Here is a 15937-nt window from a genome sequence, read left to right as displayed (position 1 = left end):
GCCTAAATCATATCCCTGATGAATATACAGTAGAGGTGACAAATAGATTTAAGGAATTAGATCTGATAGACAGAGTGCCTGAAGAACTATGGACAGAGGTTCGCAACATTGTACAAGAGGTAGCAACTAAAACCATCCCAAAGAACAAAGAAATGCAAGAAAGCAAAATGGCTGTCTGAGGAAGCTTTACAAATAGCTGAGGAAAGAAGGGAAGCGAGAGGCAAGGGAGAAAGAGAAAGAAACACCCAACTGAATGCAGAATTCCAGAGAATAGCTAGAAGCGATAAGAATGTCTTCTTAAATGAACAGTGCAAAGAAATAAATGAAAACAATAGAATAGGGAGGACCAGAGATTTCTTCAAGAAAATGAGATATGAAGGGAACATTTCATGCAAAGATGGGCATGATAAAGAACCAAAATGGCAGGGACCTAAGAGAGGCAGATTAAGAAGAGATGGCAAGATTACACAGAGGAACTATACAAGAAAGAGCTTAACGAGCTCAAAGAAGAAAGAGCTTAACAAGAGCTCAAAGAAGGGCAATGCCAAAGAATGTTCAAACTACCGCACCATTGCATTCATTTCACATGCTAACAAAGTGATGCTCAAAATCCTACAAGCTAGGCTCCAGCAGTATGTGGACCGAGAACTACCAGAAGTACAGGCAGGATTTCAAAGAGGGAGAGGAACTAGAAATCAAATTGCCAACATATGCTGGATCATGGAGAAAGCTAGGGAGTTCCAGAAAACCATTTACGTCTGCTTCATTGACTATGCTAAAGCCTTTGATTGTGTGGATCACAACAAATTGTGGTAAGTTCTTAAAGAGATGGGAGTACCAGACCATCTTATTTGTCTCTTGAGAAACCTATATGCGGGTCAAGACACAACAGTGAGAACTGGACATGGAGCCACTGATAGGTTCAAAATTGAGAAAGGAGTTTGGCAAGGCTGTATTCTGTCGCCCTGCCTATTTAACTTATATGCAGAGCACATCATGAGAAAGGTGGGGCTAGATGAATCACCAGTTGGAATTAAGACTGCTGGGAGAAATATCAACAACCTCAGATATGCAGATAATACCACTCTAATGGCAGAAATTGAAGAGGAACTAAAGAGCCTCTTGATGCGGGTGAAGGAGGAGAGTGCAAAAGTTGGCTTGAAACTCAACATTAAAAAAACTAAGATTATGGCATCCGGTCCGCTCACTTCCAGGCAAATAGATGGGGAAGAAATGGAGGTAGTGACAGATTTTATTTTCCTGGGCTCCAAGATCACTGCAGTCGGGGACTGCAGCCAAGAAATTAAAAGACGCTTGCTCCTGGGGAAGAAAGCTATGGCAAATCTAGACAACATATTAAAAAGCAAAGACATCGTCCTGCCAACAAAAGTGCATATAGTCAAGGCTATGGTTTTCCCAGTTGCAATGTATGGCTGTGAAAGCTGGACCATAAGGAAGGCTGAGCGCCGAAGAATTGAAGCCTTTGAATTGTGGTGCTGGAGGAGACTCCTGCAAGTACCTTGGACCGCAAGGTGATCAAACCAGTCAGTCTTAGAGGAGATCAACCCTGACTGCTGTTTAGAAGGCCAGATCCTGAAGATGAAACTCAAATACTTTGGCCACCTGATGAGAAGGAAGGACTCCCTGGAGAAGAGCGTAATGCTGGGAACCCTAATGATGGCAAAAGAAGGGAATGGCAGAGAATGAGGTGGTTAGATAGAGTCACTGAAGCAGTCGGCATGAGCTTAAGTGGACTCCGGGGGATGGTGGAGGACAAGAAGGCCTAGAACAGGGGTCTCAAACTCACGGCCCACGGGCCAAGTGCTGGGACGGGCAGGGCACGGGGGAGGGGCCCTGCGGCCTTCAAAGCGCTGGCGGCGCCCAGGTCGGCCTCCGGGAGCGATGCGGGATGAGCGGCCCACCATCACCGCGGTGGTGGAATACTTGATGCGGTCCAGCCTCACCCAGACTCTACTTCCAGCGGCCCCCAGGTAAGTTGAGTTTGAGACCCCTGGCCTAGAAGAATGTTGTCCATGGGGTCGCAATGGGTCGGACACCGCTTTGCAACTAACAACAACAAAGCATAAGCCATGCTGGCACAATGTTATTAGCACTTGCTTATTCAATTTTATGGTGCAGCAGCACTTAGAATACTGTTCTGGTCACCACATCTAAAATATTGTAGAGTTGGGAAAAGTGCAGAAAAGGACAACTAAACTGAGCAAACCCCTGTGAGGAAATGCTACATCTACAATTGATTAGCTTAGAAAAAAGGAAGTAAGGGAAGACAAGTTAGAGGTGTACATAATTATGTATGGAATAGAGAAAGTGGAGAGGGAGACATTTTCTTTCTCTCCCATAATATTCCCTGGAGTCATCCCATTAAGCTCATTGGTAGAAGATTAAAAAAGAAGTACTTCTTCCCACAATGCATAGCTAAACTATGGAATTCACTGCCTTAGGAAGTAGTGATGGCCAAAATGATGACTGAAGAGGGAATGGAAGGAAACAGCTATAAATGGCTACAACCACTGATGGATGAAGAGAGCCAGTGTGGTATAGTGGCTAAGAGTATGGGACTCGTACTGGACTGATCTGGGTTCAGATATTCTGAGATTCTGCTCAGCCATGGAGCCAACTGGGTGACTTGGGCCACTCACCGACTCTCAGCCCAACCTACTTTACAGGGTTGTTATGGGGATAAGATTGAGAGCACCAGGAGGAGAATGAAGTAAGCTGCTTTGAGTTCTTTTAAAAAAAGTCAGGATATAAATCAGACAGACAAGCAGGCAGACAGGCTAACTCTAGTATCAGAGGCAGGATTCCTAGGTATACCAGTAGCTGGGCAACTCAGACAGGAGGATACTGCTACACTCATATCCTGCTTGTGGGCTTCTGTGGGCAGGTGGGCTGGCCACTGCACAAACAGAATGCTGAATTAGAAAGAGCCTTGACTTCCAGCATGACTTCCCTTATGGTTTTTACAGCACTCACAACAAGAAGGAATAGCAGGGGTGGAAAAACTTCCAACAGTGGGTCACTGTAACTCATTTGTCTCTCCAGTAAATAAGGTATTGATATAAATCCACAGCCTTTGTGCCATTTTATCATAGATATGAATAAACAAACTATCAGCACCATCTTTTATAGGCATGTCTTATACAAGATTGCAACAATATTGCATTCAGAACATACCTAGATAAAGATGGTGCTAATGATGCATAGTATTATCATTGTATTTGTTGAGTAATTTTCCAGTGTTTGTGTGCGTCATCAACAGCAGTGAAGGGCAAGGGAGGTCTGTACTCAGCTCACTCCTTTTTTAATGTCAGGTATCTAGGTTCTTTGTTCTTTAGCTTTAAAGTTTAAGCTAAAATAATATATTATAATAATATATTAAATAAATATATTATTTAAATATTTAAATAATAAATAATATTTTGTATACAATTAAAAATAAAATTCTCAATATTTAGTTACAACACAACTAGAGCCAGTATGGTGTAGTGGTTAAGAGTGTGGGACTGGGACTCAGTTGTTCTAGGTTCTAGTCCCTGCTCAGCCATGGAGCTCACTGGGTGACTTTGGGCCAGTCACAGACTCTCAGCCCAACCCTCCTCACAAGGTTCTTGTGGAGATAAGATGGAGGAGGAGATGTAACTGCCTTGAACTCTTTGTAGGAAAAAAGGCAGAGTATAAATATAATAAAATAAAACAAAAGCATAAAAATATTATGTTGAAATAATTTTATAAAATCCCAGATAAAGTGATCTAATTCTTTAAAATAGGATTTAATAAATGTAATATTTTTACTTATATCTTTCTTACCTCTGCTTTCTTTTTGGCTTGCTCTGCAAGAAGCTCTCCTCTTCTCTTGGCAATCAGCTCTTCCTGTTAATAAAAGACCTTAGAGTGCATATTTTATATCGACACTTGACATCATTGTGTATCATCTTAATGTTGAACAAGGCAAGCAATTATTCATCAGTGTCAGCTATAGAATGTCCCAAGAGTTATGATCATCCACAGCACTTGCATTGGTCTATAAATGTAATAAATAGTAACTTGTCTAAACCTTATTCCTTTTGTTGATTATAAGAGAGGCATGTACGTCTAGGTCTTTATTTTGACCTACAAATATAATCCTCTATACAGTTACCTAGAAGTAAGTTCCATTGAACTTAACAGGCTTTACTTCCAACTAATGTCAGCTCCAGGTTTTTGGGGGCCCATGGGCAGGACAACCTTAATGAGCAAGTCCCTTCACTGAGTCTACATTCTCATTGCCATTGTCAACAGCTGGTCTTGCTCCTCATCCTCTTTCTCATGGTTGTTGGCACTTGCCCACCTGATAGGCAGAGAACTAGTGAGCAAGGTGGCTTCTCCTCCTTTTCCTCACCTCCATCATCTGGGCCAGAGTGAGAGGCAGGTAAGCAGGCAGATTGCAATAGTGACAAGGAATAGCAAGTCAAAGGGGATCTTGTTAGTGGGTCTCTACTGGATGTGAGGTCTTGGCAGCTTACCCCTGTTGCTAGTCCTGGCAAATGTGCACAGGATTCATACGGCAACCTGTGTTCACAGAAGACTCCATACTTGATGGGGAGTTTGAATGCACTTATTGCAGTTTTGTTAAAGTCAGGTGAGGAGTGTCAACTATGCCCCATTTCTTTAATGTTAGTTCTAGAAGCCAGAATACTGCTGAAGTAGAATAGTTATGATACAGGAATGCCTTCAGATTTGCTCATCTATTGTTTAGTGCTATTTTAGGACTAGCTAAACTAATATATTGACTGTAAAAAGTTATTATACCACAGTGATTCACCTTTCTTTAAAATTCCTAACGTACTGGTTTTAGATTATAAGCCTGAACAGCAGGGCTGTTGCCTTTTTTTAATCCATTGTATAGTAGCTAGCTTTTTAAAGCCTTAACAAATAGCAAAACTTACTCTTAATGTTGCCTTCAATTCTTTCAGCTGTTGCTTTCTCTCCATTTTTTTAGCTTGTTTCTCTTGCCATTTTTGCACCCTTGTGGGAAGAAGTCGTTCAGAAATGTCATCTTCATCAGCTTCAAGAAAGACTGCAATATCGGGGCAAAGTAAGCGGTCTGCTAAATACTGAGTCTCTTCACCAGTTCGGGGAAAGCCATCTAGGACAAAACCTGTAGATCTAAATGAAAACAATAGTAGAAAAACTATGTTTTCTATTTGTTTCACAGATCCCTCCTCCATGCAGACACTGAATAACAAAAATACCATTCCCTCTAGTGGGCAAGAAATGGGCCTGGCTGGATAGGGCAAATGTTTAGGATTTTTAAAAAAGTAAATTACTTCTGTGCAATAGAAATCCTCCAAAATTGCAAAGATGAGGCAAAGTACTATGTTAGTCAATGTAGGTAGTGGTACCAAATCCAGAAACTGAGTAATTTATTCTATTTTGCTACTTTACAATATGAGTTAGGGTTATATTTAAGAGGCTTACTAAGTACGTGCTTGTGATAATGCAGCAGAAATTCATTTGCTGAGAGCACTGTTGTATTTTTCAGCAGAAGGGTTTAGTGAATATTATGCAGCTTCATAGCTCATACAAAGACCAAGATCTATTTTAGGCACAGCCAAAGGATTGCCAACACTTTTCTTGTCACAACCCCACAACATATCTTGAGGAAGAAAATTTCTAAAGCACTTTTTGTGTTGAAATTTGAGAAAGAGAAGCTCAAATCTTCAAAGCTACTTTGCATCATGGCCATGGAGAATTACACTAATGTATGAATAAAAGCTGAGTAGGTAACCTGCCCTGGATGGGATTATGCTCCTCCATAAGGTGTGGGTATCTAGCTTGGAAACATTCTTACATTTATCTTTGTCACTGGAGGATCAGGCAGAGTGCTATTGGCCAGCTTCATGGCCTGCCAGCTGCAACCATACCCGGAAAGGGATAATCTGGCCTCAGCGGTTCATGCACTGGTAACTTTGCTTAGAGTACTACAATGTGCTCCATGTGGGACTGCGGTTGAGGACACAGAAGTGACAGTTAGTCCAGAATGTAGCTGTTAGACTGCTGTCAGGGATAACTTACAAGTATCATACAGCAATAGTTTTAAAGGAACTTCAATGGCTGCCAGTACACTTCTGGTCCATGTTCAGGGTATCAATAACCATGATATTTAAAGCCTGAATCAACTTGGGACCTCAATATTTGTGGGGACTGCTTCTTCATGTACACACCTGCTCAAGTATAGGATCTGCTGAGGAGACTCTCCTCTGCACACAGCCTTTGGGAGTAGCATGTTATATGGAGATGTAAGACAAGACCTTCTTGGCTTTGGTGTCCAAGTTATGGAACCTACTCCTCTTGAAAGCCCAGCTGATATTGACACAGGCCACATTTTGCTATCAAGTTAAGTACTCATTCTTTATCTAGACTTTGGGGGATTACTGACAGTAGATCTGTGTGGGTTAATTATATACCCTTGATGAGTGTGATGGATTACATTTTTATATAGCATCATTTGCATTACTATATCCTGCCCTAAGATATATGGAAATAAGGCAGACTGGAAACATTGTAATAAATAAACAGAATAGGAGTGGGCAGAAAGAAGAGCAAGACCTATTGGAAGATTATCAGATGATTTGCAGATATATTTTTACATATGAAAATCAGCCTATTATATAGCTCATGGACTATAATAGATAACTGACTCTACAACTAAACCCTCCATTTTGATTGATTGATTGATTGATTATTAAAAGCTTTTCTAACCCATCCCCTTCAAGCGTCTTTTGCCTCTACAATTTTGCCTCTAGCTCTCCCACTACTTTTTCTCTGGTGTCAGTTAATAGCTTTGGGGGTTAAAGTAAAACAAACAAACAAAAGTTGATCCTGTAATCCTAAAGTCTGTCGTATACTCTGCCCTAATACAGAGTACACAATAGGACCCCCGTGTCTACAGGGGATAGGTTCCAAGCTTGAAGCCATGGATGTTAGCAAAGACTATACAGTCAAAGCATGACTTGTATGTTTAACTTTTGTAATTTGATTATTTGTGGGTTTGCCATCAATAATTAAGTTTTGTTTTTGTGGCATTTTGTGGCCTACTGCTGCCCAGACAGCTATGTGGGGAATGCTCCCCTTCTTGGTCACCACCACAGCCAACCCAGAACAGCGTGCCACCCCCTGGTGACAGCAGGATGGGCGCCAAACTCAGGACCAGGTGTGGAGCTGCACGTAAGGTTCATGGTGTGATACATGATGAGCTCCCCTGGAACCGCACAAGATTTCATCACACTACTCAGAATGGCACATAATTTAAATTATGGATGTTTATTATAGTTCTGGAATTTTCTGTTTAATTTTTTGGATTGCAGTTAACTACCTTTAAGTGAAACCATGGTAACTGAAACAGCAGATCTGGGGGACAGGGGTGCTGTACTTACATGCAAAGACTGGGCTGCTGCATAACAAGCTGTAATGGCAACGTGGATGTGTGAAGATCTTTAAGAGGGTCAGACTCACCCAAAGAAGAGAGATTGGTGAGGCTAGGTCCTTCTAAAGACTTTCAGATTGGGAAGAGGTACTCTACATGGTATGTTGGAGCTAGAACACCGGCAGTATGATACTACTCTTATGTATCCAATGAAATTTAATCCCAGGAAAACATGTAAACATCTACAGCCTGAAATTTATAGGGATTTTTTTAAAAAGTAAGATAATTTTAGATACGTGAATTACCGAAATGGTTCCTTCATCCACCATTCAAGAACAATACCGTCAAGCACCTCCATAGGGAAGGATTCATTATCTAATATATTTGCTTTGATTGCTTCTTCTTCATCTGTTAACATTGTTTCTTTCTGTTAAAATGATCCAAAAACACATGTAAAAATCAGATCTCCCTTTAGTCTGACAAATAGCAACACAGTTTAAAACTTTAATTTAAGGGATTATGCACCATTCATCCTCTTTATGTAGTGGCTTCCTGTAAAGACAAAATAGTTAACAGTGTTTAAATAAAAAAAGAAATGGACTATATTAATTTCACTTTTCCAAGAGAAACATTATGGGGCAGATGTACACATAGAGAAAATCCAGTCTAGTTTTCAGGTATAAACAAGAAAATTACTTTTAAAACTTTTTGTAGCAGAAGAAAATCTAAAACTGTTTCAACCAACTGATTAGTTTTTCATTAAGTTCTCATCAAAACCAAAATCAGATCCCTTTAACAAGTGTGGACACATGGAGGAAGCAAATTAATTTCTTCATTCTGCCAAATGTTTCTTTTGTACTGGGTCCAAGGGCTGGTTGACACATACACATTCATAATTTGATGACCGTACTATCAAGTAATAACTCACATATGAGAATTAAGCATTCCAGATCAAACACCAAGGATCACCTGTTTTGTATCATTTGAAACACAATGGATTGGATCCAGATAGCTGTATGTAGAGTGCTATTCACGGAATACTCCCACTCATGAAATGAGAAAGTGACCATGTTTCATATTCCCCTTTCTATGCAGAACCCTTGAGGCCTCAAAGCTCTGGATGCTTGGGAGATCCTGCAGAGCATCATGGGAGGGAGGACAGCAGGAGCCTCCCTCCATTTGCAGAAGCCTCCAATGGAATGCAGTCCCTTCCATGAATGAACAAAGCAGCCTGGGGATCAGCTGCAGAGGCTGCAGTGGGATGGGGAATCCATTCTGCTGTTGGACAGGCAACTTTGGATCTCACACTATATAAACTGGCTCTTAATCTCTAGCTCTCTCTTTGAAAGTTATAAAGGAATGGAGTTATACTGTCACCTCTTGAGTTCGCTTACTATCCTCTTCACTCTCAAGTTCAATTTCAGTTGAACTGTCAGGAATAGTTGGAACAGACTCTCCCATTTCTGGCATCACAGCTGAGGCATCTTCTTCATCTTCATCTTCTGGACTAATTCTCCTTCCCGTTTTGATCATGATCAATTCCTGTAAGCGTTCTTCAAACTGAATATGGAAAATGCCTAGTTTGTCTGCTAACCATCGAGCACAGACTGTTTTACCTGCTCCATGTGGTCCTATGAGGCATATCCTTACAGGGGGAGCCTAGAAAAGAAAATGATGATATATTTGTTTGGATTTTAAATGATTAAGCTTCTGCTGAATAAGTGAGGTTTTGCTATGAATTAAAGCACTTGTGTTCACCTAAACACAGCCGTTGCTAAAACTTAATTGTACAGCAACACTTTGTTCAAATGCCCAAGATATTTTGTAGGGTACAACTATACAGACTTCTCAAAAGCAGCTCTCACTATCATCTGCCAGCATGCAACACTGATGACAAAAATGAAATCTGATTTGTCCCTGCCATTGTAATTAGCATTCTCCCTTTCAACCTAATCCCACATCCTTTTCCTTAGTAAAAATGAGTTAATAAAGAATAATATTTAATAACATATTTAAACTGAATCGTGAGTCATAATATCACAATCACAGCTATTATTTTATGCAGTCTAATGGTGCATGAAAGATTATATGCATAGTCTTGGGCTCATTAGTGGAAATACAGGATATAAATATAACAAATACACAGGAGATAAATAGGTATCTCCTTCTTGTTTGTGCATCTATATCCCATCTTTGAAGCTCAAATACTTTGGCCACCTAATGAGAAGTAAGGACTCACTGGAAAAGACTCTAATGCTGGGAATGATTGAAGGCAAAAGGAGAAGGGGGCAGCAGAGGTTGAGGTAGCTGGATGGGGTCACTGGAGATGTGGGTGTTGCAAAGGGGTCGCAAAGAGTCGACGTGACTTTGTGACCGAACAACAATCTCATCTCTTCCAAGCATGCATGATCTTTGTCCTCTCTATTTTATTCTTATACTAAACCTTGTGAAGTTGGTCGGGCTGAAAGTCAGTGACTGGCCCTAAGTTAGCCAATGAGCTTCATGACAGAGTGTGGACTAGAACACAGGTCTCACCAGTCCTAGACCAACACTCCAATCACTACATCACACTGTTTCTCATAGACCTAGAGGATATGTTTCAGGTTCACACAGGTGAGCTAATATAGGACTGGAGGCCGTGCCCAAGCTTAGTAAGCTACCTAGAGCACTCTTTAGGCCTAGAAGGGTTGAGTGGTTCTGTTACTGGCAGCCAGCCTGAAGCCTCTTACAGGTTAAGCTTAATATAAATACAAAGAGTGGGGCATTCTGCTTTTGCCCTAGCATCTCTCTCCAGATCCTGTGTAAGATATTGTGTTCCAAGTCTACTTTTGGCAATGGCTACTCACAGCCCAAAGCCTGCTGTGGCCCAAAGTGCTGTCTGGATTTATGACCTCCATCAGCTGTGGGTGCACCTTGGGTTGGTGGCTGGATCTGGGAAGCTGGTTATCATTTTAATATTCTGCAATGCTCTGGAGCAATTTTGTCACCCCCTCTGGAACACTGGGAAATTTAAAATGTTGGGTAGTTTCCTAGACTCAGTTGAGACAAAATATGGCTGCAAAGTATGAGCAGGTCAAAACAGGCTCCTCAAATCAAAACATCATTGGAGGTTGACAGGAAGCTTTATCCCTGGTAGTTGCCAGGGTGTGTTGGATGCTGATACTTTCTGTACTGAGTGGTTTTGCATGGATTAAAGCACATGTCCCCAACTGAACAAAGGTATTGCTAATATTTAATTCTGCAGCAATTAGCAACATGATATTGCACATCTTTTCCTAGACATTTTGAATAGATATTCATTTTGCAAATGGCAAATTAGCTAAGAAAATTCCAGTGTTGGAACAACTTTCACAAGCTTATAGGATGTGCATCCTGTAAGCTTATGAAAAAGATAAATGTTCTTTGCAGTTTCACAGATAAAGAAGAAAGAGTGCCACTCTTTTAGGAAAGCAGAAATGTTATTAAATTCTTTTCTGGTTAAAATTATATTCCAATTACAATCAAATTTAATCTGCAATAAAAACATATAAAAGATTTTGAAAATGTTGCATACTTTTAAGGGCTCATTGTGAGACACATACTCTTCAGGGTTTTCCAGAAATTTATCTCTATTTTCTGGAGTTGAGAAATAATAATATTTTTCTCGGTATTTTGCTCCATTTTCAGAAACTCCTGGGTAAAGGATAAAGTTTTCTTTCAGAATCACTGGACAAAAGTGCTTTGTATCTCCCATGTGTCTTTTCCTCTCAGTCGCCTTTTGTTCATCCTTAAAATAGAAAAGGATTTTTATTTTGATGTATATGGGAATCCAGCACAATAACCAGCTTCTTTTTCACTGCTTTACTTAAGGAAACTTTTCTGCACCTAGGATGTGATCTGTGTTGTCAGCTTTGACAGCTGACCACCTGTAAACAGGCTGAAGATGGGGGTGGGAATAAGATGGTGCATCAACTGAGCCAGCTAACCACTTCTCAGCCACTCCCTCTTTCCACTCAAGAGCAAGGAGTGTTGTCTGAATAAATACCCCTGTTGCTCATTCTCAGGTTCCTGCAAGAATGGTCTTTGCATTCTTGGAAGAGTAGATCAGTGTCTGGGAAATTGGGGATTGCTGTCACTGGATTGTGATGATGTAAAGTAATTCCAAGAAGGTGACCAGTAATAGATGCAAATCTTCTAAAATCCAGTACTTAAAAACACAGTTAAAGCACTTAGGCATTCCAGGCTTCTTTTGGCCAAAGTGGCAAACTGAAATAGTTTAAAAGGACAAATTCTGCATTCAGCAAATAGTAGAGTATTTACTACTATCTATTTGCATGAAAATGTGAACATATCATCAGGAACATGCTATCTTTTTATTTAACTGTTATTTAAAACTAATTTAAAATGTGAATGTTTAACAGTTGCTTTTATTTAACTTATTTAATTGTATTTTTTGTTTAATTGTTATTTATTGCTGTTGTATTGTGTTGTTTTAATGATTGTAAGCCGTCCTGAGATGCCATTGGCCCATCTAGCCCAGTACTGTCAACACTGATTGGCAGCAGCTTTACAGAGTTCCAGGTAGGAGTTCTTCCTACCCAACCTATGCCCTAGCACTTAGGCTAAAGCCTCTCAAGGAAGTTGCTCCTATTGGCAAGCTGTAGCTGCCTTATGAAGACAGACTTTGTCTTACTTATGACATCAGCTTCTAACCTCTAAAACAGGTTCAAGAACTGGGGTAAAGAGGGATGCCACAGTGTAATGAGGAGTGCTCAAGGGCCCAAGAAGGTAATTTTTCTTGGCCTCTGACTGTGAAAAATTACAACTAAAGGCACTATCAAAATCAGGTTGTTACTTACCTCTTCTTCCTCCTCCTCCTCTTCATCTTCCTCCTCCTCCTCCTCTTCTTCTGCCAATGCTTCTGTCTGTAAGTCTTCTTGTTCTTCATCCTCATCTTCAGGACAGATTTCCCAACCATGATACTTAAAAGGTTCTGTCAGAGATAGTCAACTTTCGGGCTTTAATTTTTTCTTAAAAACAGAAGCATACAAGATCAGAGATGAATCATGACAAATACTTGCCTTGAAAAATGGTACCGTATGGATAATGCACCATACTGCAAGAAATCAATGGCTCATGATGCATATAATTTGAGCTGCAGCAAAACCTGACCCCAAATGTGCAATTATACATTCATGTCCCACTGATTTCAGCAGCTCATCAAGTTAGATTTAATATGCATGCACTGAAATGCAAATATATGTAGCCACAGGTTTTTTTTTCTTTCCTTTTCATTTATTTTGTTGAAATAGAGGGAAAAGGTCATAAAAAGAAAAAAAATTGCACAACTGCTTGGGCAACATAATGTTTCAGTGGTGTTCCATTAATATAGCTTGAATTTGCACAATGGCATTGTTGGATACTGTGCATATTCATGCAGATACTCTGAGAAAAAGACATCCAATTTTGCTGATTGCATGCACACACATGGGTTTTTTATGTTTTATTTTCCCCATTTTCTATACAGTATGTATTGGTGCATGGTATATATGGAACTGTTGATAACCCACTATTTGAAGATGCAGGCAGGCAGCAATCACAGATGCTCATTGTGCCTCCAGAAGCAGCTCACAGGTTGTTCAAGTTTGCCCTAAAGCAACATTTTATGATGAAATAATGAAACTATCCTCTTAAGTCCATTCATATTTTTATGGACTAATATCACTGTTCACCTAGGACATTTTAAAAAATCCTCTTTACTCAAAATCTTCTGGTCCAAAAGAAAAATAAGAAACAGTACAGAAAATTACTTACGTTCCATAGCTAGAACACTCTGGTTAAGCAGCATTTCTGGAGTTTGTCCGTCAGTCTCTAATTCAGCAGTTGCAACTAAAGGCATCTCTGTTATTGCTGCCTCCATTTTTTGCCAGTTACTCATGAATTGGTTAATCTTGGTTTTAATTGGGTCTATTTCTGGGACATCTGGGAAGCCATCTTCAGGATACTCAGGAAGCTTGATTCCTGAACATATCAAACTGCATTTTAGAAAACAGTTTAAACTTTATGAGGTATAAACATTCCTTCTAGTTCTAAAGATCAGGCTTTTGAGCTAGCACCATTATGGCCAAAATGCTCCTCTGACATAGACATACACAAGAAGGATATCTGTAAGACTGGAGAAGTTCCAAAATGTACAAAGGCACAAACAATCTGGTAAAAATGTTTAAAGAAAGGAACCCCACAAAAAGTCCAATGAAAATTGAATGTATTCAGCACTGAAAGAATACCACTGAGGTAAACATAAGAGAAAATCAGGTGGGTGGGAATGGAATGGGGTATCCTGGAAGAGGACATGACTGACCGAACACTAAACTGGAGCACTCCACAGAAAAGTTTTGTCACAAGTGCCACTTGTAAATAGGTCATTCAGCTAATCACTTCGCTTCATATTGGCTGATAGTTACAGATACTTTCTTCAAATCAAACGGTTTTTTAAAGTTTAACAATGTTTTCTTTCTTTCTTTTTGTAAAACTCTTAGAAGTCTTAGAAGACATTTTCCAACTGCCAGATTTACAGTTTTGTCTGTTGTTCACTGATACTCTCCAATAAATAAATAAATACATACATACATACATAACTAAAAGAACAGAGCTACTTCATTAAACTTGCATGTTGCTATTTAATTACATAGCAAGCCAATTCCAAGGCAGAGCTAAGCCTAACCATAAACCAAAGCCTTACCCTGTTCAAGAAAGAAAGTAATGTGCATAATTAGAATTAAAATGCAGCAGTGTAGCTATATTTCATTGTATGGTTAAGTATAATGAACAGAAGGAAGGAAAGTAACATAATATCTAACCTAGTTCAGATGGAATACTTCCTGGCAGTTCAGGTAGTGACTCAACTTTTTCTTCAATTTCAAGGTGTTCTTTTGATTCTAAAGGAATATGCAGAGAATGATGGTTTTTACAAGAGTTTATATGAAAACTTCCAAAAGATTTCAAAATCTAAAGGAAGCTGGCACAAAGATACAATATTTTAAAATACAAATGCAAGGTTAAGGAAAAGGTGGATAGCCCCAAAGTGTACATGGGAAAACAGCTTTAAAAAATGTTGTCAGAATCTGCTGTGGCTACCTTAAATTTGGAAAGAAAAACTTGGCTTTGTTTTGTGAGAGATTTTGGGGTGCTTATGTTTCACACTGACAATTTAAAGACAGAATTTCAAGTGTTCATTTTAAAATCTGTTCTTATTCTTCCTTGTATATGCGATATATTTTGAAAATATATCTGAGGACAGTCCAGCTATGTTATGCCTGTGCCTGTTATGCTTTTAGCACAAGTGATGCTACACTAGCAGAGACTGATTCCAATCTAACCATTGAACTAGTTACATTTGTGCAACTGCTTGCACAATGGGTTGTACAAGGGTAATGCACAACTGCTTGTTTAACAAACAGATGTGGCAGAACTCCACTGATGCTATCTGGGTTTGCAGAATAACACGACTGGATGGTGATGCTCCAAATATTCACCAAAGTCTAGCAGCAGTAAGTAGCTGCTGAGGCTTCAGAGCAAGGGCAAGGAAACTCTTTCAACATGAGGATCCAATTCAATTTTGGAGAAGCCCTTGAAGGCCACCTTCCAGTGACTGGCAGAGCCAAAGAAGTAGGGCCAAAAACACACAAAATACCTGCATATTTCAGCTTAAAGCTTTTACTTCCAACAACTAAGCTTTAGGTGAGGCATCTCAACCTAGCCTGTGCAAAAGACAGAAAAATAGCCAACAACTAGCAGTAGGCTGAAACAGGTTGGGACCAGGGGAAGAGAATACGATCATCTGAGAAATCCCAGAGAACAGGACTGAGACCCCAAGAGGGTTTGGCTCATGGAAATGTGCCTTTACCCTTGAGCCTCAGAAGGTCTATCAGTGCTGATCCCTGATCAGCTGCTGTTCAAGTGTAACAGTAGTAACCACTGCTGCTTGTGATCAAGACTGAGACATTTTGGATGGATAAACGTCCCTCAGCTTTATTCTCCTTTTCCTGCCCACAGACCTCCCACTCCTGCCTAGATCTAGAGGATCTAGATCTTGCTTCAACGGGCAACTGAATGATAGGGGCCATAGGCAAGAAGCAGCTTCTGCCTATTCTCTCTGAGCAGCAGATCAGGGCCCAGACCCAAACATTGGCTAGCAGCCTAATGAATGGAAGGGGTGGCAGCCATGTGTTGCATCCAAAGAGTTGAGTGTGTGAATGTCAGCTGTATTGTGAGAGTGTTAGATTCAAATCATTTTAGTGTGTGCATTTTCCCTCCTGTCTCCCATCCCCTATCCTTTTGTGTTATGTTTTTTAAAAGTGTAAGCCTAAAGGCAAGAGCTGCCTTTGTAAAGCTGCCCTAAATGCCTTCTTTTAGCCAAAGAGCAGGATAAATATACATCTAGATGATGATGATGATGATGATGATGATGATGATGATGGTGATAGCAGTAGCAATCAACCCTCTGTGTAGGGACTGGAGAGCCCATTGAAA

The 15937-nt window shown here is 40.0% G+C and overlaps 1 protein-coding gene across 1 annotated transcript in view; it reads right to left on the bottom strand.

The window, feature by feature from the left end:
• The window catches only part of AK9 (adenylate kinase 9), a 53860-nt gene that overhangs the window by 15953 nt on the left and 21970 nt on the right, over positions 1-15937 (bottom strand). The window contains exons 17-23 of the mRNA XM_044449206.1: positions 14266-14343; positions 13220-13426; positions 12265-12398; positions 8804-9085; positions 7732-7853; positions 4947-5166; positions 3829-3891 (exon numbers count right to left, since the gene is read on the bottom strand). Of these exons, the coding sequence (XP_044305141.1) occupies positions 3829-3891; positions 4947-5166; positions 7732-7853; positions 8804-9085; positions 12265-12398; positions 13220-13426; positions 14266-14343 (1106 nt within the window). The remainder of the gene's footprint in view (positions 1-3828; positions 3892-4946; positions 5167-7731; positions 7854-8803; positions 9086-12264; positions 12399-13219; positions 13427-14265; positions 14344-15937) is intronic.

This window comes from Varanus komodoensis, unplaced genomic scaffold (assembly GCF_004798865.1).
Source record: "Varanus komodoensis strain SLA01 unplaced genomic scaffold, ASM479886v1 scaffold1, whole genome shotgun sequence".
NCBI classification, from domain to species: Eukaryota; Metazoa; Chordata; class Lepidosauria; order Squamata; family Varanidae; genus Varanus; species Varanus komodoensis.
This window is presented reverse-complemented; position numbering and strand designations above follow the sequence as displayed.